This window comes from Sceloporus occidentalis, unplaced genomic scaffold (assembly GCF_023333645.1).
Source record: "Sceloporus occidentalis isolate IW3139 unplaced genomic scaffold, rSceOcc1.0.p SCAF_1, whole genome shotgun sequence".
Lineage (NCBI taxonomy): Eukaryota > Metazoa > Chordata > Lepidosauria > Squamata > Phrynosomatidae > Sceloporus > Sceloporus occidentalis.
The window spans coordinates 236,048,798-236,070,358 of record NW_028316981.1 but is presented as its reverse complement, the minus strand read 5'-3'; the positions used below and the strand labels follow the sequence as shown (position 1 = coordinate 236,070,358).

At 43.4% G+C, this 21,561-nt stretch overlaps 1 protein-coding gene across 1 annotated transcript; it reads right to left on the bottom strand.

Annotated features, from left to right (window-relative positions):
* Positions 1–727: 727 nt before the first annotated feature.
* FXN (frataxin) lies at positions 728–20,572 on the bottom strand. The gene is made up of 5 exons (XM_089490360.1): positions 20,330–20,572; positions 16,787–16,884; positions 13,868–13,988; positions 11,486–11,583; positions 728–3,085 (listed from the first exon to the last, which is right to left on the bottom strand). The coding sequence occupies exons 1-5, from the start codon at positions 20,468–20,470 to the stop codon at positions 2,932–2,934; spliced, it is 612 nt and encodes a 203-aa protein (XP_089346486.1). The 5' UTR covers positions 20,471–20,572; the 3' UTR covers positions 728–2,931.
* Positions 20,573–21,561: the final 989 nt, after the last annotated feature.

The following is a 21,561-nucleotide window of genomic DNA, read 5'->3' as shown; positions in this document are numbered from 1 at the left end:
GATCTTAAATTGCAAAACTATGTGTGGAACATTGAGATCAGATATTTTTAAAGTGACAATGTATTGGGCCACTCTCATATTAAAGAAACAACAGGTATTACAATGCACAACTTGTTGCTACTTAATGTTTGCTTCAGGTGGGGGGAGGACTTTGCCTTTTTGTTGAACTTTGGTCAGTGCAGAGAAGTTTAAACATCAAACAAGCACGGACATGATTAGAGCTCTGGCAAAGATCAGAAAATAGTTTGCAGAGGAAAAAAGTTCCTTAGTTTGAGAGTTAAGTTGAAATATTTTACAAAACTACTCTTAAAAGTTAAAAAGATTATGCTTTGACAGAAATGTTAAGATTCATATTTATTAAAATAGGTAGGTCCTATGTTAGAGATTTTTCTCCAGCAAGAAGATATTTGAACACAACCACAATCCAGGGACTTCAAGTTCAACTACTTTTGCTTTTAGTTTACTCTTTCCAGAGTTAAATTTGTCTTATGTGTTGCTGCCAACATTGTTCAGATTTATGATTAGAGGATGGTGGAATTACTATACTGCAAGCTCTCTATATCCACGGATTCTTCATCCAGATTCAACCATCCATGGCTTGAAAATATTCCAAAGAAAAATTCCAAACGGCAAACCTTGATTTTGCTGTGTTATATTTTGGTATTCACAGGGGTCCTGGAACCAAACACCAGGAAATACCAAAGACCCACTGTATGTCAGGTCAGAGTTTCAGAGGAAGGTCATAGATTTTTTATTAAACAGCCATCTCCACCTCATATGGGTTACAGGGTCTTCATTTGTCTCCCCCTCCTGGGTTCTGCATTAATTCTTCAACTGCAACTAGCAATAGGAAACAAGTCTTCTCTACTGGAAGGAGTACATCTGATGGTTTCACTCAACAAGGCTTTCCCTCTGAAATGCACTATCAATAGTTTATGTCCCCAAGCCATGTGACAAATGGGACTGCAGGAGAGGGGGGCCCTTGTTGGCCTCCATGAGAGACCTGCAGGAGAGGGAGCTTTGTGCTTGGTCCGTGGGACCAAACAAGATCATGTGCAGGTGGCGAGAAAGGAGGTTATTTAAGGGCCTGCTGCCCCCTCACATAACCTCTTTTGTTGGATCTCCACGAACAGTGCAGTGTGGGCATTTCTGGTGCCAGGTATGGATTTCCCCCCCTTTACTTGGGTATTTCGCCTACTCCATTTTGTATCTGGTGGAACTTTGGTTCATAGTGGTGTCATTAAATAGGCTTCCATCTGGCAGGTAGTGGGGGGAGAAGTTATGAGATCGGTGTATACCTTAGCACCCTATTGTGGTAGAGGGCTGGGCTCTGGAACTGTCTCCACAGGACCAGGAGGCTTGTGAAAGAGTCTGCCCTTGGGGCTGATCTGGGAGCTTACTCTCTCTGTAAAGTTGTGGTGCATGGCAGGGAGCCCCCAGGTTTGCCTTCCAAAATGACTGCCCAAGATAGCAACAAATCTCTTTGGATTGCCCTTGGGTGCCTGGGGAGGTGTCATAAGTTGACATCTGGGCCTCAGTTAAACCTGCACCAGGTTGCTCCCCATTTTGTTTGCTCAGCGCCAGGCCTCAAACATTTAAATAGGGTTTAGGTCAATAAAAATGGTGCTTGTTTAACCCCAAATACTGTGTCTGGTCTCATTATTTCATGGTTGGTTCAAGAAATGTCTGGCACCAACCTTACTATCATTTTGGTGTTAAGATCTACTTGTTCACATGGACTTTTGTGGCTAGAAAGCTCTGCTGTGGATTAATTGGTATATTTGTAGAGTTTTACATACACAAACATATCCCTATTCTACTGTTGGATATTTCATAGTATCACTACCTCTGCTGTGATATTTGAGAATGGGTATGAAGAACAGGATATGAACTACGAAAATCCACATATAAATAAACAGGAAACACCACACGAAGTGAATGCTTTGTACTAGCAGAAAGAGCTTCTGCACACAGAAACTAGACCATCTAATGGTTCCTTTTAGCCACTGCAGCCCCCTGAAAATCTGTTTCTGAAAGTCGAGGGAACTTGTGCAATACTATAGGATAGCTATTTTGTTTGATTTCTTTTTTCTGTGCAGTCTCCTGTATCATCACCCACAGGACAAAATAGATAGCAGTCCTAAAGGGGTGCTTGAGGAACCAGAAAATTGCTCTTTGCTGCCTTCTTCTCTAACAGCAAATGTAGAGTAGAGCTCTAAAGCCAGGCCATTTTGTTTAAAATGGCTTTGTTACCTTGTCATGTGGAATATTTCTAAGCATGCTAAACTTTAACATTGCACTGAGGGAATCAAAACACTGCATTAACCATGAGCTGCTAATCCAACAATTATTTAAAGAGGTTCACTATTAATCTAGTTATTCTCAATTCAACAATAATATTATTTCACTGTTTATAATCACAAGGTAACTTTTGGAAATCGCTGCACTTGTTGGTAAGACCAATAGACATACTACACCTGGTATAAATACATTTCCATCTTGTATAAATGGTTTTCATCATTATAATCTCCATGGTTTAAATAAATCAATCTTGATTTTTCAGTTATCGGGGTTAAATCTCCAATTAAAGGGAATAAATCTAACTGCAGATTAGTTATTCTAAAAGCTAGCATATTAACTAGCAATAGTATTTCCTAAAAGTAGTTTACCCAGTAGTTCCCAAAGTCATCTTTATCTCCAGAGTTCACAGGTTAGCAGGCAAGGACGTACATCCCAAACAAAATGGGGAGGAGGGGGGGGGGGGAGAGAAACATATAACACTAGAAAAAATACTTTCATATTGTTTCATAAGAAAAATGACCTTCAACAACAAGTGTTTCAAAAAAATTCAAGTTGAATTAAGATCCAAAAATAGGTGAGTGAGGAAGACCATGGACCAAACTTCAAAGTTTTTCAATTTCTGAGATAATATCAAGTATGTTCTTGTCCGGCATATGTTAAAGCTGATAAATCCAATTTGGTTTTAAGTGCAACTGAAAGTTCCTTTGCCAGTAGTTCATGAAGAGAGATGCCATCATGAGAATACACCCATTTCCCCCCAGTCCAGTCATAACGCTTTGGGCCACTGTGAAAGAATAAGAGTAGAGTAAAAATGTAAATAAATAATAAATAATAAATCGTTTATTTATAGCCCGCCTTTCCTTGAGATCAAGGCGGGTTACAGCATCATGGCAACAACAAACGATAAATAAAAACAATGCAATATCAAACAATTAAAACCAAGAATTAGAAACACAGATTAAAAACAGTACAAAAACTAGCCAAAGTGCAGGTGCAAGAGGAGGGGTGGGGGAAGAAGCGTTACAACATTTGGGGGAAAGCTTGTTCGAAGAGAAAGGTTTTGAGTCTCTTCCTAAATTGGTCGAGGGAGGGGGTCGAGCGGAGCTCTTCGGGAAGCGAGTTCCATAACTGCGGGGCTGAGGTTGAAAACGCCCTCTGTGCAGTCGTAGAGTGTTTCGAAGGAGGAACCCTCAGAAGTTGCTTCCCGGCTCACCTGAGTGTGTGGGGCGGATTATATGGGGAGAGGCGGTCCTCCAAGTACCCTGGGCCCAAGCCATTTAGGGCTTTATAGGTTATAACCAACACCTTGTATTGTGCCCGGAAGCGAATAGGCAGCCAATGTAGATCTTGCAGAACAGGTGTTATATGGCTGGACCTGGAACATCCAGTGACCAGTCTGGCTGCCATGTTCTGCACTAATTGAAGCTTCCGGGTTTGGTACAAGGGTTGCCCCATGTAGAGCACGTTACAGAAATCCAATCGAGAGGTTACCAGAGCATGTACCACTGTTTCAAGGTCCCCTCGGCCCAGGTAGGGTCGCAGCTGGCGTATCAACCGAAGCTGATAACAGGTGCTCCTGACTGTCGCATCCACCTGAGATGTAAGGTGGATCGACGAGTCCAGGAGCACCCCCAGACTGCAAACAGAGTCCTTCAGGGGAAGTGTGACCCCATTTAGGACAGGTGGACAAATCTCCAAACCTGGACCCAGGGATCCTATCACAAGTACTTCCGTTTTCTCTGGATTCAGTCTGAGTCTGTTTTCCCTCATCCAGCCCATTACTGACTCCAGACAGGCATCCAGAGGAGAGATGCCATCCCTGGTCACTGCATCAGTCGGAGACACAGAGAAACATATTTGGGTGTCATCAGCGTACTGATAACACCGCGCCCCGTGTCTCCGGATGATCTCTCCCAGCGGTTTCATGTAAATGTTAAATAGCATGGGGGACAGAATGGCTCCTTGAGGGACACCAGATGTAAGGGCCCTCTTATCAGAGCACACGTCCCCCAGCTGCACCATCTGGAATCGACCCGAGAGGTAGGAACGGAACCACTGGAGCACTATGTCTACAAAATACGACAGAAGGCTATGTATACTGAAGAATTACATCATGCAGAAGGCCAAAGCAACCCTGACAATGAAAGCAGGGAGGATAGGCCAGGAAGCCTGAGAAGTTAAGTTTCAACACAGCGCTTTATAAATAAAGGTTAATAATAATAATAATAATTTCCCTGGATACACAGAAAACTTTCACATTGGTTGATTTCAGAGTCCTCCCAGACAGAATTTTGTAATTTATGAATATACACTATGCTGTCACTCCTCTTTACACATAGGCTTGTTTAATGTCTTTCCGATACAATGAAATTATAACCTGCCATTATGCCCAAACTGCCAACCTATGGTTTGCGTAAGCACTCCAAACCAAATTGCAAGCCATTGCTTGATCTTATTGTGCAGTCTTGCTGCAAAGGACTCTACGAAACCATAGTTTATTGGTCCAGACAGAGCGAGAAACTACAAGTTGCTTAAACCAGAAAATAATGAATTATGCTACATATAATAGAATGAAGCAAGTAGAGTCAGTTCTTGTTCATTACAATCAGAAGGCAGCCAGTGTCTTAATAATAATAATGATGATAATAATAATAATACTTATTTATTTATATCCCGCCTTGTCACCTTAGGGATGGTTCCGTGTATTATAAGCAACACTGACAGAATGTGCAAGAAAAGGTCAAACTAGACATGATTGGACTGCTGTCCATGGAGCAATTATCCTTGTTTCTGCCTTGTTCACAAGTATGAGCAAGCTGGAAAGGAAAGCAAAATATACCCTTTCCCCCCAGCTTGTCTTGCTACGACCTACTGTTTTAAATTAGTACTCTCTAGCTTGGCAGATGTGTCAGAGACCTCTTTAGATGTACTGTATTGGGACTTTAGATGTATTGGGACCAGAGAAAACGGAAGTACTTGTGATAGGTTCCCCAGGCCCGGGAAGGAAATTTATCCACCTGTCCTGGACGGGATCACACTTCCCCTAAACGACGAAGTTCACAGTTTAGGAGTACTTCTGGACTCGTCCCTGCAGTTGACATCTCAAGTAGATGCGACAACCAGAAGTGCTTGCTATCAACTTCGGCTCATACGCCAACTGCGACCCTACCTGGGCCAAAGAGACCTTGAAACAGTGGTACACGCTCTGGTAACCTCTCGTCTAGATTTCTGTAATGCACTCTACATGGGGCTACCCTTGTACCAAGTCCGGAAGCTTCAGTTAGTCCAAAATATGGCAGCCAGATTGGTCACTGGTGCATCTAGGTTTGACCATATAACACCTATTTTAAAAGATCTTCATTAGCTTCCCATTTACTTCTGGGCACAGTACAAGGTGTTGGTTATCACCTATAAAGCCCTACATGGCTTGGGCCTGAGTTACTTGAGGGACCGCATCTCCCCGTACGATCCTCCCCGCACACTCAGTACATCTGGCAAGAATTTACTGGAAACACCATCTTCCAAATATGTTTCATCATCCCAAAAGGCCTTCACCATAATGGCCCCACGGATTTGGAATAGTTTACCTGAGGAGCTCCGTCTCACGACTCCCTTGGAAACATTTAAAAAGAGACTTAAAACTGTGCTCTTTTCTCAAGCTTCCCCCCCCCCCCCCGAAGTGTGAAGATCTATACCCCTGCTGACGATACTCTGCTTTGCCCATGGATGTTGGATGGTTGATGGAATTTTGCACTGTTATATTGATGAGTGTTGACATAATATTGCTGTTGGAATGTTTTAATATTTTATGGTTTATAAGAGTGTTATATGTATTGATTTTAGTAGTCTGTAACCCCGCTTCGATCCATTGGGAGAGGCAGGGAAACACAAATAAATTTTATTATTATTATTATTATTATTATTATTATTATTCAAACACCATCACACCCAACTACCACATCCATGTTAGTTATGGATGCTGGGAACTGCTGTCCAGTACATGCAAAATTTGCTAGTTTGGAAAGGCTGCTTTAAGCAATTTTCTTCTGGCTCAGTTCCCATGTTGGTATTAAGTTGGGAGAAAATTGTACAAACTGAAGGAGCACAGTAGGCAAGAGAGGAGCAAGTTTTACTTCCTTCCCCAGCCTAAAACTTCTAATGTATGTAACAGAACTCCATTCCTACTTTATATACAAATGGAGAGCTGCCCCACCATGGGCCCAAGTACTCTGCTATAGTGTGTGGAAAGGGAGACAAGACTGTACTCCAGAGGCATGGACAACATACAAACCTCTCACAAGTTACAGCTGAAGTGCCAAAAACAGAAATGTGACTCACAGACACTTCCTGCTTTGCTGTTTCCTATAATGTCTAAATGTCTGACAGATATGTTTGAGAAGCACCAATTTAAAAGCCAAAGAAACCTGCAATGTCATCCAGCGCTAAGTAAACCAGTACCCAAACTTGGCTGTTGTTGTTTTCCTACCACAAAGATTTGGTATTGTTTCCAACTAGTTCAGAACAGAACCCTGGACAATTAGTCCATGTGAATTATCCAACATGTTGGTAGGTTGCAAAACAGCATGTGTGTTTGGCCCTGCTGAGATGAAAATAACAGTTGGACTTATTCTAAGGAATCACTTTCGCCCTATAAAATTATCTTTCCTCTTCACTACATGGCTGCTTTCTCTCAATAATCTTTTGTCAAAGATCAGCAAAACCTGATTGGATGAGCAGACTATCCTCTTTTCAAGTTACTTTTAAGATTTTGTGCTACAAAGAGGTGAAGAGGTGTTAAAGTACTTGAGCCACTCTTCTACAAGGCCATGTTTCATGCAGTCAACACTGTACTGGTTAGAGTGTCAGACAAGCACAGGAGAGGCCTTGGTTCAAATCCACACTCAGCCATGAAGCCCAATGGGAAACCTTCAGCTATCTCTCACTCTAACATACCTCACAGGATTGGAGGGGGAGGAACTATATAAGGCCTGAAACACACAGGCCAAATAAAGTAGCTTCTGGGGAGGGGGGCGTTTACACGATGCACACCCCCAAAGCAGCTGGAAACCATGCCAAGGCTGCATTCCAGTCCAAAGAACTGGGTTAAAAAGGAGTAAGTTTAAACCGCCCCCTGGTCAGTGCAGCTTGGGACCTGTGACTGTGGCCCACTTTGGGAGTGGGCTGTGCCGTCATCTGGAGGCAGTTTACCTTGCCAGTTGTATATAAGCACACACAGCTACAGTAGGATAATCTAAGGCAGAATTCTATTCTTTCCCAAGTAATATTATATTGCATTGTTTACACTGTTACAATCCAATACTGAAATTCTGTCCTTCACCATCCTCCCACTCCCAATGCTTTAAAAAACTCCTTTGAGCTAGATAGAATACAAAAAGAAGGGTGGGTGATTGGCTCCCACAAAAATGGTAAAAAGGAACTTCTTTGTCAGAAGATTTGTTAACTGGGGTATGCCTGCAATTCCACTTTTCCAGGTGGTATAGCCCACTAAACCCAATGTAAAGAATCCATTTTATTTTTGGTGCTTCACTTTACACTCTGGCCCTATAGTTTTCATAGATTATCACAGAATAAGATTCATGAAATGACTGAAAGCAACCTAGTTTGGATGTTTGAGGAGAAAATTAATATCTCTCTAATGTGTTCAAGATTGCTTTTAAATTTTAACGTATGTGTCACCTAAGCAGTGTGTGTACGTGTGCGCGCACCCCCTTGAAATTGCCTGGAGACTTATGGCGATCCCACGAATTTCACCCTGGGTAAGGAATACTCAGTTCCATGACAGTTAAATCCTCTGAAATATAGCCTGTAGCACCTGGTATTCAATGATAGCCTCCCATCTACGTACTAGCCAGGGCTGAGCCTGTTTGCTTCCAAGATCAGACAGGATCTGGTACTTTTTTTAGGCCACAAGCAAGATATAAATTTAGATAAAACAGCATTTTAACTACAGTCAGCCCTTTGTATCTACAGATTTTTTAGCCATGGATTCAAGTCTCTACAGTTTGAAAATATTTAAATAATGCATAAATTCCAAAATTCCATAAATTCATCTTGCTATTTTATACAAGGGACACAATTTTACTAAGCCATTGTATTAAATGGGACTTGAGCATCCATGGATTTTTGTTATCCACGGTGAGGTCCTGGAACCAAGCCCCAGCGGATACTAAGGGTCCACTGTATTTTCATTCTCCAAACAGGAGTGATTGAGCACACATCAGTTCTACTGCTATGGGGCACCCTCTGCTGGGCAGAAAGAGCACTGTATGGGTACTTTTTTTTTAGCTTCCTCTGATTTTCAACAACTATAGAAAGTACAGTATTGAGCTAGGAATGGCAACTACAATTTAATATTTGATTTCTTTTTATTTTTAATCATCAGAGTCACATTATGTTGCAGAATCAACAAAGTAGTAAACTTATCTTGTAGGCATTCTAAGGCATTGTCAGCTACACAGCTGTAAACATTATTCCCGAATTTTAGCCACTTGCCCTGTACAGGTTTTTTTAAAAAAATCTAAAAACATTAGGACAAAAATATCCCAATAAATCTATTCCTTTTTATCACTGAGTATTTTTTTGACCCAGCTAAATTAATATGTAGATACAAAAATGTCTCATTTTGTTTTTTGATTAATCATGGTGCAAAAAAGCAGAAATAATGTGTTTTGGTTGTCATTTGGTTGATTCCTATTTGGAGGGGAACACTGTAATTCTGATTGAGGTCAGGAAAATGTATATTAAATCCTAACCACAACTTTTACTCTTAATACATAATAATTCACTTAGGTAAGTGAGAACAGTTCATTCAAAGCAAAATTTTGTTTTGTTTCAGAAAAAAATACCCTGATGCATGATATAGCAGTGAAACACTCTGAAAATCTGGGTTGCCAGTTTTGGGAACACAGCTGCAGTCAATCAAACACTGCTGATTTTCCAAAAGTCTAAACCAGGGGTAGGCAACCTTTTTGAGCCGGGGGCCGGGTTGGTGTCCCTCAGGCGACTGGGGGGCCGAAGCCGGGGGTGGAGCTTCAACCCTCTGGGGCGGGGCCACGTGCGGGGGGTGGAGCTTCCACCCTCTGGGGCGGGGCCGTGTGCCGATGGGTGGAGCTTCCACCCTCCGGTGCGGGGCTGCGTGCCGGGGGCGGAGCTTCCACCCTCCGGGGGCCAGGCCTCCCCACCTTTGCTGGCCCCTGACGGGGCCCCAGGCCCCGTCAGAGACCGGCAAAAAAGCTGGTGGGGGCCACCAGCGCATGAGGGCCCCCTGGAGGGCCCCAGCGACAGCACCGGGCCTCCCAGAGGCCCCCTGCCGTCCCTCGGAGCCCTCCTGTAGGGCCCCAGGGATGGCAAAGGGCCCCCCAGAGGCCCCCTGCCGCCCTCGGAGCCCTACTGGAGGGCCCCAGGGATGGCAAAGGGCCCCCCAGAGGCCCCCTGCCGCCCTCGGAGCCCTCCTGGAGGGCCCCAGGGACGGCAGCAGGCCCCCCCAGAGGCCCCCTGCCGCCCTCGGAGCCCTCCTGGAGGGCCCCAGGGACGGCAAAGGGTCCCCCAGAGGCCCCCTGCCGCCCTCGGAGCCCTCCTGGAGGGCCCCAGGGACGGCAGCAGCCCCCCTGCCACCCTCGGAGCCCTCCTGGAGGGCCCCAGGGACAGCAGCGGGCCCCCCAGAGGCCCCATGCCGCCCTCGGAGCCCTCCTGGAGGGCCCCAGGGACTGCAAAGGGTCCCCCAGAGGCCCCCTGCCGCCCTCGGAGCCCTCCTGGAGGGCCCCAAGGACGGCAAAGGGTCCCCCAGAGGCCCCCTGCCGCCCTTGGAGCCCTCCTGGAGGGCCCCAGGGATGGCAAAGGGCCCCCCAGAGGCCCCCTGCCGCCCTCGGAGCCCTCCTGGAGGGCCCCAGGGACGGCAGCAGGCCTCCTGCCGCCCTCGGAGCCCTCCTGGAGGGCCCCAGGGACGGCAGCGGGCCCCCCAGAGGCCCCCTGCCACCCTCGGAGCCCTCCTGGAGGGCCCCAGGGATGGCAAAGGGCCCCCCAGAGGCCCCCTGCCGCCCTCGGAGCCCTCCTGGAGGGCCCCAGGGACGGCAAAGGGCCCCCCAGAGGCCCCCTGCCGCCCTCGGAGCCCTCCTGGAGGGCCCCAGGGACGGCAGCGGGCCCCCCAGAGGCCCCCTGCCGCCCTCGGAGCCCTCCTGGAGGGCCCCAGGGACGGCAGCGGGCCCCCCAGAGGCCCCCTGCTGCCCTCGGAGCCCTCCTGGAGGGCCCCAAGCACGGCAGCGGGCCTCCCAGAGGCCCACTGCCGCCTTCGGAGCCCTGATGGAGGGCCCCAGAGACGGTAGCGGGCCTCTCAAAGGCCCGCCGCCGCTGCCGCCGCGGCTGCCCATCGCGGCTTTTCGCCGCTCTGGGCGCCGCCATTTTGGGTGAAAAAATGGCGGCGCCCATAGCCCCAGAGGCCGCTCTGGGCGCCGCCATTTTTTCACCTAAAATGGCCGCGAAGTCTCACGCGACCTCGAGGGAGGTCGCGTGAGACTTCGCCGCCATTTTGCCGCCCAAAACGGCGGTGCCCAGAGCGGCGAAACGCTGTGACGGGTGGCCGCGGCGGCGGCGGCAACGGGAGGCAGGGGCTGGCTGCCAGGCCTCCGCGGGCCGCATCCGGCCCGCGGGCCGGAGGTTGCCGACCCCTGGTCTAAACCATCCCTAAACATATGGTGTCAGCTCAGTTAGCACTAGCAGTTAGCACTGTGCATTTAACAGGTACAAATACACAGATGCAAATAAGCAATGTACATTCTCTCTAGTTTCCAGAATGTTATAAACTGTAAAGTTAGCCCAGCATTAGTTGCTAAGCAAAAGCATAAATAAAATCAATAGTTAGTGCCCTTCCCTCAAAAAAAGGCTTAATTTTTTTTATCAGCCCATTAGATCTATAATGCAGCTATAATGTTAAGCCTCTGCAGATGTCAAAAGAGGGCTTATAAAAGTTACTTTTTTTGGACTACAGCTTTCAGTGGGCTATACCACCTGGGAAAGTTAATATCCATGTGACAGACAATGTGAGAGCCCCATTTAAAGCATTGGGATCCAAAGTGAGTAAACTCAATGAATTTTAAAGCTGAAGTAGGAGACATTTTAGTTAAATTCTGGGTTTTCAGATTATTCTCGGTTCCAGAAATATACATACCTGGTTGGAGAGGAGAGCCATATCTGCTTGTTTGGTGTCTGCTTATTGATCACATAGGTCCCCATGTTTCCACCTAGTTTAACTGTTAATACTCCACTCTACAGGGGGGGGGAAATGGTGAGGGAGACACAAAACCATCAATTTTAGCTAGAAGCATATTTTTTTTCCAGTTTATTGTATTGTAAAGCAGCCATGGAAACCCACTGGGCAATTTTGGGTAAGTCACACTTTCAGCTTCAGAAGAAGGCAAAGGCAAACCTCTTTCTGAATATATCTTGGCAAGAAAACCCCATGACAGGTTTGCCTTACGGTCACCATAAACCAAAAACAACCTGAAGGCATGTAATAACAACAAAGAACTTTCAATATATAGGATTTTAAAGCTCACAATAAAAAAAAAATCACAGCCATATTGCTTCGTTTTGATTACCTCTCATCCATATTACTTCTTGTGTTAATTTTCCATATTGTCTATTGCATACCCATGCTTTCAGGAACAAGGACATGCGTGCATATAACTAGCAACCTGCCATGCATTAACAGTGCTGTTTCTGCCGTTTTCTGGAAACTTACTTCACACTCACTATTTGCTTCCAATAACATCTTGGGAATCATCCACAAGGTAACAAAATGACACTGATTCAAGGATGGAGAATACTGCAGAATTCAGCAATCTTCGTTACCCAGAGGCTACAATGATGGGAGATGAAATCCAACATCTAAAAGACCACAAGTCACCCCCACCTGTTTTCCACTGTCATCTCAATTTTGTTTAAAAGGATAGATAACAAGGATCTCACATTATTTTTAAAAAAATAGGAGTTTTTTTTTCTATGCCACATATTAGGAATATACCAATAAGTTGAGACCACATAGCTTTCCCTAGTAAATTAATGCTTGCAACTTTTGATTATGTATCAGGCACACAAGAAACTGTCTTTACTCTGTTAATGAAAGTAAAATAAATCAAGGTGAGCTCCAAGAACTGATGGTAGAATATTTACACATTAAGTTTAAATAACCACAGTGAAAAAACAAGATACCAGGCTGAGTCTCACTTATCTGAAATGTATGAGACCAGAGATGCTTTGGATTTGGATTTTTATTTATTTATTTTTAGATTTTGGAATACTTGTATTCCTGAAATACCTGTATTTAGTACTTTTATGCATGAAACAAAGTTTCTATATATTGAAGTATCAGAAAGCAAAAGTGCCACTATCTCAGCCACCCACATGAACCATTTTGGTTTTTGGAATATTGTGGCTTTAGGAATTCCGAATAACGAAGACTCAGCCTGTATCAACCATACATACACATGCAACCTGAAAAATGTTAAATTCCCATTCATGTATTTTTCTAATGTTAACAGATGCTACAGTATTTTGGCTGTGTAGAGATTAATGATTCCTAGTGAAAAAAGCAATTTTCAAATGAGATTTTATTTCCAGAATGAAAAGAAAGATTAAACCGTGATATTTTATCATGAAACATCAAATGGTCCTTCAGTCATTTCAGCAACTGTTCGATTGTGACACCCTGTGGCCAAGCCATGCAAGTAATCCATAACACCCATGTGAATATGAAGTGTGGGGGCTTCCTGAAGGACAGCTCCTAGTGCTAACAGTCAAAAGACACTAAGGAATTCCATTTTTCCTTGAGGTAAAAAAAAAAATGATGGAAGAAGCAAAAAGAAAATGTTAAGAGGGGAAGGCTGTAAGTGGAAGATGACAGCTTCTGAACCCTTCTCCATGTGGTAAAATCCATGGTTGTGGCAGGCTAATGAATGATGAAATCAGTGCTTGTAAGCACCCTATGAATGAGAGAATATGCATCTACACATAAAAATAATGTATATTTAACTGGTAAGATTTCTCCAAAGCATGAATCACAACCACACTTGAACTGCTAAAATGAAAAAGTAGAACTTTAAGTTCTGAAGGGAGGCAGGCAAAAGCAATAACCTCAGAATGAAAAAAAGATGTGTCATTGAATGCATAGGAAGGGGTGGGTGGGTGAGGCAAATGGTTTTAACTGAGTGGGCACATTAAAAGCCTGACTACATCTGGTTGTAGGTATGTTACCATTACAAAGAAGCAGTACTGGGAAAGGCAAGTCTGGCTTCACAGTGTGATCTGTTAGCTTCTAAAATAATACAGAAAGATTAAAAGATGTTTGTGTATTTACATGGGATTACATAAAATTTGAAGAATATTGTGTTTACCAACACTTCTGGAAATTTTTGTGCCTTCACAAAATTGTAGAAGTACTAGTAAGTCGTAATGGTAACATACCTACAACCAGATGTAGTTTAAGGTGCTCTAATTAATGATAAAATTAGAAACACGTATAGAAGCAAGGAATTAAAATAAATTAAAATACCCCAAAGGAGACATCATAGTCTTCAGGAGTAAATGGCTTGTCTGCCAAATCGTCAAAGAAATCCATCAATGACTCTAGGGTTTCTTCAGCAAGCTTTTCATATGTTGTTTCATCTAATGATCTGTAAAAACAAAAAGAACAAACATCAGCTTGGATTTTATCCTCCTTAAAAAAACAACAGTAAGACTAGTGCAACATCAGGACTACAAAATAACACATAGGCTAAAACTAAAGTATTTGGAACAAACTTGGGTACATAACATTGCAGAAGTTACATTATGCAAGAAGAAACGTGATCTGTATAGTCCAGAGATTTTATTCAATAATTCATTGCACAACAATTTCTATTGATAGTTATTCAATCTTCTCCATTTCAGAAGGATGGGGTCATCGTTGCTATTAAATAAGTGTGAGTTAGTAATGCTTGGTGATCTACTGAAAATCACCCAGAGATCTATTAGCAGATCCAGATCTATATTCTGCCTGCTCCTAGTGCAACAACTGAGTAAACACTGCAAGCAAAAAATGTAGTCAGAAAATGAAATAAAACAAAAATTGTAAAATAAATAAATAAACAAATAAATAAATAATCTTCAAGACCTATCGTAAACAAGGAGGCTTATTGTCTTGCCAAAAATCCTTGTACCTGGGCTGTTGAGAGTTTCTGGTATGCCTATGGTAAGTCTACATGGACTCCTTGTTAACCTGAATGGCAGTCAAAAGAAAATACAACACATTGCTTCTACAAACAGGAAAATATATTTGCAGATACATTGAAAGCTGACAAAACATCACATTTTCTTTTTCAAGAACTACAGATCTCATAGTGGTAGAAAATGTACAGAGACTATCTATTTAGACGTGTTCCCAATGAAAGAACTGCATATAAGCCTATGTTAATTAATGGTAACTCATTTAACTTGACATATACAATTAAATGAGACAAGAGCATTTAAAGAATAGAATAGACATCAAAACTACAGCAGACAGCAAAAAAAGGATGTTACAATAGTTTTGAATTAAATCTGGTTTAACGTGAAGGCTGTTTAAAGCTCTTTGTGGTATTTCCAGTACCCCAGAGGCAAGCAAGCTTTGGCTCTACAATTTGTTACACAGAGCACCCACCATCCCCCACCCTTGAATATAATGTTTAAGGCTGATGAGAACTGCAGTCCAGCAACATCTGGCAGGTCACAAATTGCCCACCTCTGTAATGTGTGAATGGAAACTTTCATTCATTTGCCACAGCAAATGAAGCAACAATTCTATAAGAAGAGTATGCAGTGATTCTAGACTCTAAGAATGTACTACTGAGTTGTTATTCTGTGTCTTCAAGACATTTCTGACTTATGGCAACCTCAAGGCAAACTTATCATGGGGTTTGCTCTCTATTACTCTATATATACTAACGGTTTCTATCATAAGAATTCAATACTGAAAACCTGTTTGAAGCTTAAGGTCAGTTTTTACATTACGGCTGTTGAATAGTTGCTTCTAACGTGTGATTTCAATCCACTATGCACTGAAAATATTGGAACAAGAAACAGTGTGATCACATCCTATAACAATGCACCAAAAGAATATCAGGTATACAAGCAGTCACTTGGAAACCTTTCCTAAATGCTCTTCACTTACTTTAATGACTGAACATATACTGGTATTGTTGTGTATGTTGCTGCTTCTGTCTAAGTTTGTATGCTGAATTAATTAACTTCTCGTTCAATTAAGAACTTCATCAATTAACCTCTTAATTAAGAAGTGAGCTGCCATTGATTTTCTAGTAAATAAAATTATTTTGAAGGCATTTAACTACACTTCCGCCCCTTACACCAGGTTTGAGGAAAATATCGCCTCCTCCTAGGGCTGTTTTTGAGGCCCTGGTTCCTAAAAAACATTTTTGGGTGTTTGGTTTTGTTAAAAAGGTTCCACCACACCCAAGGAGAGCAACTTCCCAATGTTTTGACCTCAAAGGATGTAGTAGGGTTAAGAGGCTTTTCCCAAACTAAAAAGTAAACCAGAAAAAAATGCCTCTGCTGGATCTAAACAAGCCTAGTCCCATGGCAAGATTGTTCTTCGGCTCCCTAGGGACCATTTTAAGGAAAAACAAAATCTCCCTAAACCAATGGACATGACATGGGGGTGCAGCCCTCCAAGGTCCCCAGTTAGCCAATACAGCTCTCAGATCTCAGAAAAGAAGGACCTAAACATATAATCTGTACTATTATTCACTTAGGGGCTATACAGGGCGCCCCTTTCCTGGCCTGATCAGGACCATGGCAACCTCACACCGTGGCCCCGATCCACCCTCTGGAGGGTGCAAAAAGGAGCTGCAAAAAGCGGCTTCTTTTTGCGCCATCCAAAGGGTGCTATAGCCACAGCAGTGCGGCTGTATGGTACCCCTTCGGTGCTGGATCATTTGGATGCAGTGCAGGAGGCGCGCCATGATGCCACACTATGTGGAACGGCACGTGGCATCATGACACCCTGTGGGCAGAGTCAGGGTGTCCAGCGTCAGGACACTGCACCCTGACTCTGCCCACAGGCTGGCACAAAGTGCCGGGCTGTACAGAGCCTTAATGTGAGCAGCCAGAAGGTGAGAATTTGTAGTCCTTGCCACCTTACTGTGTCTCTCTAAAATGGCTCAATGCTAGGGAATCGCCCGAAACAGATGTTGAGGGTGCATCATTCTGTTGATGGAAACAATTCCATCTGCAGAAAATCTTAGATGGATTCTTCCCATAGTACTCAATCCTTTTAGCAACTAATGCCTAACAATGCTACCATGGACTGGCTATGTTTTGTTCTTCCATGGATTGCAACATTCAATGTTCATTTTGAAATATCAGATGCCAATGTGTATTGATTTATGTTTGGGAAATTCCCAGAATTACTGAGTGACCAATTCTATGTGCAACTTACCTCTTGTCGGTGACAATTTCTGAACTTTTTCCACATATAAGCTGAACGTGTTTGGCTTTCACCATCAGAAAAGAGTCTAAAGATCGTGAACAAGATTCCTGTGAAGAAATCAATTAAAGTAACTTCAGGTAATCAATAATCTCCAGCAGAAGTTTAGTGCAAGTGTTATCAAGGGCCTCCACAACTTTCAGAGTTGTAACCTTGTTAGAAAGGGTCATACCAAGTCCTCTGATTCCAAGTATTATTATTAAGAATAAATAATTAGGATTAATAATTCTCATGAATAATAACAATAGTTATGTTCTTTTAAGAAAGGTATGCACTATTCTTAGAAAAACAAAATCCCTGTCTGCAAACTCAATTCATATCCTAATGAGCTCAGTTTGACTCAGATTGGTTTTTCATCAATGGGTTTTTCCAAAATTAATTTTCAGCTCTCTTAATATATTAACTGGCTTACTCAGCATCATCTATTTCTTCTCTTACAAATATGTATGACCTCCATGACAGGTGAGGGGAAAGCTATCCTGCAAACCAACATATTCTTAATATTTCATGACTCAGAGTTGAGTCAATGGTCCAAAACACACTGCAAAAATAATCCAGTTTGAGCCTGCTTTAACTGCCCTGGCTCAATGCTAGGGAATTTTGGGAACTGTAGTTTTGTGAGACATTTAGCCTTCTCTGTCAGAGAACTCTAGTGCCACAATAAACTACAATTCCCAGGATTCTCTAGCACTGAGCCAGGGCAGTTAAACTGAACTTAAACTGGATTATTTCTACAGTGTATTTTGGACCTGTATTTTATTATCCTTTCCTCTATCTTCTTTTTTTTGGGGGGGAGGGCTATGTAGCATTATTCCTCAGAGAGATGAAGGACCTCTGTCTACTTGAGGATACGAAAGATAATATTTTACCTGTGTCTCCTCCCAAACACCCATTTAGTGGCTGATAGAGAGTTATGTGGGCATCTTGTGACTTCTCAGAGGGCAGAAGGATGCCATCAGTGGTGTGCATCTAGCTATAGGAACATAGATGTACATTTCTCTGTTGCCCCCACTCTCCGCCATGTAATGGCCATGATGGGAGGAAGGGCAGTGGGTAAGAGGTGGGTTTGCAGTGGAGTTTCATCACTGCATGTGGCTGGTAGAGAATTTTAATATCAAATCAGCCCAAAAAAGAAGGACTTCTGCAAACCTAAGTTGGATTTACAACTGTGCAAATTGTAGTAGGATGCCAGCTAAGGTGTCTACAAGTTTCCTCATCTTTTTCATTTAATGGCTATGTTTTGAAGAGAATTCTTGGGTGATACAAAAGGTAGCTTTTCAAGCATTCTGAACATTTAGTTGATCCACAAAAGCATACAATTTGATGGATCTGTGTTTTGTTCGTGTACATCAGACTAGAAATTAAGCTGCTAGAATCATTTTAGTACTCAGAAGACTATTCCATAAAGTAACCCACCATCACCACCAAAGTAAAAAAAAAAGATTGAGTTACTGGCAAACTTAAAAATATTAAGGCATCAGACTAGAAAGCAAAATTAACATGTTCAAAACCTCTTGCTAGAGAAAAAATGGAGAAAGGGTAAGAAATTTGCACCTTCTCTCCATTATTTTGGAAATGCCACAGGCCATTAAACAATGGAATTTTCCATTACAGCTGCCATTCTATTGACTGACGCTCTCTTCCAACATGTAATCCCTCTCTGGGCTAATACAACAAAGAGAAGGATGCTATGCACATTTGTGGATTTGAATATACTCCAGGTGGCCTAAACTATAATTCCCAGAATGCCACTGCCACCTTTGCATTTACCTTAAGAGATGGTAGGAAACCTCTCTCCCTGTTTTTGGCATTAATACAATCCTGCACCAAAAGGGTAGGACTGTTGAAATATCCCAAATATTACCATGTATTACTGAGCCACAACTAAATTTCTTATTAATTTATCTAAGCTCCTTCCACTTACATAATAGATACTGGGACACTATATATTTCTAATGTCGAAGAAGGTGGTGCATTGACACACCTCTTCAGCATACTTTCCAAAACATATGTATATTTAGCAACTAAAACCACTTGTTCCTTGGGGCTTGCTCCTAGAGACACATGTGTATTAGCCCTGTCTTTTTAATGCTCAGAGGAAGCAGCTCTCATAAAGCATTTGAGGAAAAGACGTAGCTTTAGGAAAGCTCATATTCCAAATGTCTTTCTTTCAGTTGTACTCAAGGATGCTTACAAGATCTCTCTAATCTCAGATTAACAGGGCAGTATCTTTGAATTGTATCTTTATTGTATATATTCATATATATATATATATATATATATATATACACACACACACACACACACACACACATATATATATATGACCAATACAAATGTATCTGAGGAAGTAGACTGAAGTCTAGGACAGCTCATGCTGTCAACTTCTTTCTTTCAGTTAGTCTTAAAGGTGCTACAAGATTTCTCTACATATTTATTGTATATAGTTATGAATGTTTGTATAAATGGACATATTATGTGAGTATTGTGTATTACTATGTGTGTTATATTCATTTTTAATGGGGGGGGGGGGAAAGCAGAGTAAATGTAAACCCCTGCTTGTTAATCATGTTCAAAATGGAGGACATTTGGGAACTCCTCCTGGACAGAAGGTTGAAATGTAGGATGTGTCCTAGGAAAGGAGGGCCCACAATCCAGGGCTCTGGAGATTCCCAAAGGCCTTTTATTCTTTCCATCATGGTAAGTGCTTTGCTAGACTTAGGTCTACTTCCTCAGATGCATTTGGTCATATGCAATAATGATACAGTTCAAAAATATAGCCCTGTTAGTCTATAGAATCAGTATGCAGAGAACTTGTACCACCTTTGAGACTGTCTAAAAGAAAGTTGGCAGCATGAGCTTTCCTAGACTTCAGTCTGCTTCCTCAGACACACAGTCCACTGAATCAAATGCATCTACCAAATGCATCTGAGGAAGTAGACCAGCAAAGCTCCTGCTCCCAACTTCTTTCTCTCACTCAGCCTCAAAGGTGCCCCAAGATCTCTCTATGCCTTTGATTCTATTCATGCAGCCTTTACCTTAACCCAGTGGAGCCCAAAAATTGGATCCCCAGTTGCTTTGATGGATTCAGCTCCCAGAAGCCCCAGTCCCAGGAATTATGGGAGTTGTAGTCCAAAGCATCTGGAGGGCCATTGGTTGGGAACCCCGGGACTTCTCTCTACTGTAATCATCAGTCAGGAGCATCCCAGGGCGATGAATGCATTGCAAATGTGGGGTAAACATAAATAACCCGGTTTGACACCGCTTTAACACTTTTTCTGGCTCTTTGCTGTGGAATTCTGGGAGGTGGAGTTTGTTGTGGGGCCCAGAGCGGAACAGAGCTCCGCTCTGGGCCCCACAACAAACTCCAACTCCCAGAATTCCATAGCAAAGAGCCAGACAACGAGTTAAAGCGGTGCCAAAACGGGTTATTCCTCTAGTATGGATGCAGCGCCTGGCTTTGAGGCCTTTCCTGGTGAAGCTGTGGCCACTCACCGGCTTCCTGGGCGGGAAGGAAGACGAGGGGGAGGCCCTGGAGGGTCTCCCGAGGCCCACCGCCGCCGTCCAGGGCTCCTTCCACCGCCTCAAGCCGGCTGCTGCGAGCCCTGAGGCCGCGGTTGCTCGGGGCCTCCACATTACGGACCAGATTACCCAGCTACACTCTTGTTATTATAGCGGTGCTCTTCCACTTTAATAGCTCTGTCTGCCTCCTCCCGTTGCATTCTGGGATTTGAAGTTTAAGGAGATGCGTTTAAAACATTCAGCAATAGAGCTCTTAGGCCTCACTGGACTACAAGCCCCACAATGCAACGGGAGGCAGCTAGAGCTATTAAAGTGGAAGAGCAACACTATAAGAGTAGTGTGGGGATGTGATGGGAGTAGGCCTCTTATAGCCCTGCTCTTCCACTGCTCTGGCTGCCTCCCGCTGCATTATGGGATTTGGAGTTTAGAAAGAGGCATTTAGACTTCTCAGCCAGAGAGCTCTTAGGCCTCACTGGAATACAAGCCCCAGAATGCAACAGGAGGCAGCCAGAGCAGTAAAAGTGGAAGAGCAGCACTGTAAGAGGGTAGTGAGGTGATATGGTTAGATAACCTCAACATGAAAGAAGAAGCCCTGAAAGTAAACAAAGTTTGGCTACCAGTTCTGAAAAACACCAAAATTAGAGCACACAGGGCTTTGGCCTCCAGTTGTGGTTGTGATGGTTGTGGTTGTTGGTCCAAAACACACTGCAGGAGTAATCCAGCTTGAGACTACTTTAAATGCCCTGACTTGGACTCCTGGGAACTGGCACCAGAGCTCTCTGACAGAGAAGGCTAAATGTCTCACAAAACTACAGTTCCCAGAATTCCCTAGCATTGAGCCAGGGCAGTTAAAGCGGTGTCAAACTGGATTATTTCTGCAGTGTGTCTTGGACCGTTGTTTGCCTGCAAGTCGCCTGAGACTTATGGTGGTACTCAGTCCAGCCTCTCTGTCTCATGGGGCTTTCTTGGCAAGTTTCTTCAGCAAGCTTTTATTTTTGCCTTTGCCTCCCTCAGAGGATGAGAGAGTGTGACTTAAGAATCATAGGATTCAAAGACATAGCCGTGTTAGTCTGTGGACTCAGTAATATATAGAGAGATCTTGCAGCACTGTTTTTTGTGCTATGTGGCCATGTTCTGGAAGAGTTTATTCCTGACATTTCACCTGCATCTGCATCAGAGAATGCTGGCATGGAAGAGAGTTGGGG

Bases quoted from the DNA above. Each gene is read 5' to 3' on its own strand.
- FXN (XM_089490360.1), bottom strand. From the start codon at position 20,470: ATGTGGAGGCCCCGAGCAACCGCGGCCTCAGGGCTCGCAGCAGCCGGC. The intron at 16,885-20,329 runs GTGAGTGGCCAC...ATTTCTTCACAG, and splicing joins CCTTCCCGCCCAGGAAGCCG to GAATCTTGTTCACGATCTTT. The intron at 13,989-16,786 runs GTAAGTTGCACA...TTGTTTTTACAG, and splicing joins GAAATTGTCACCGACAAGAG to ATCATTAGATGAAACAACAT.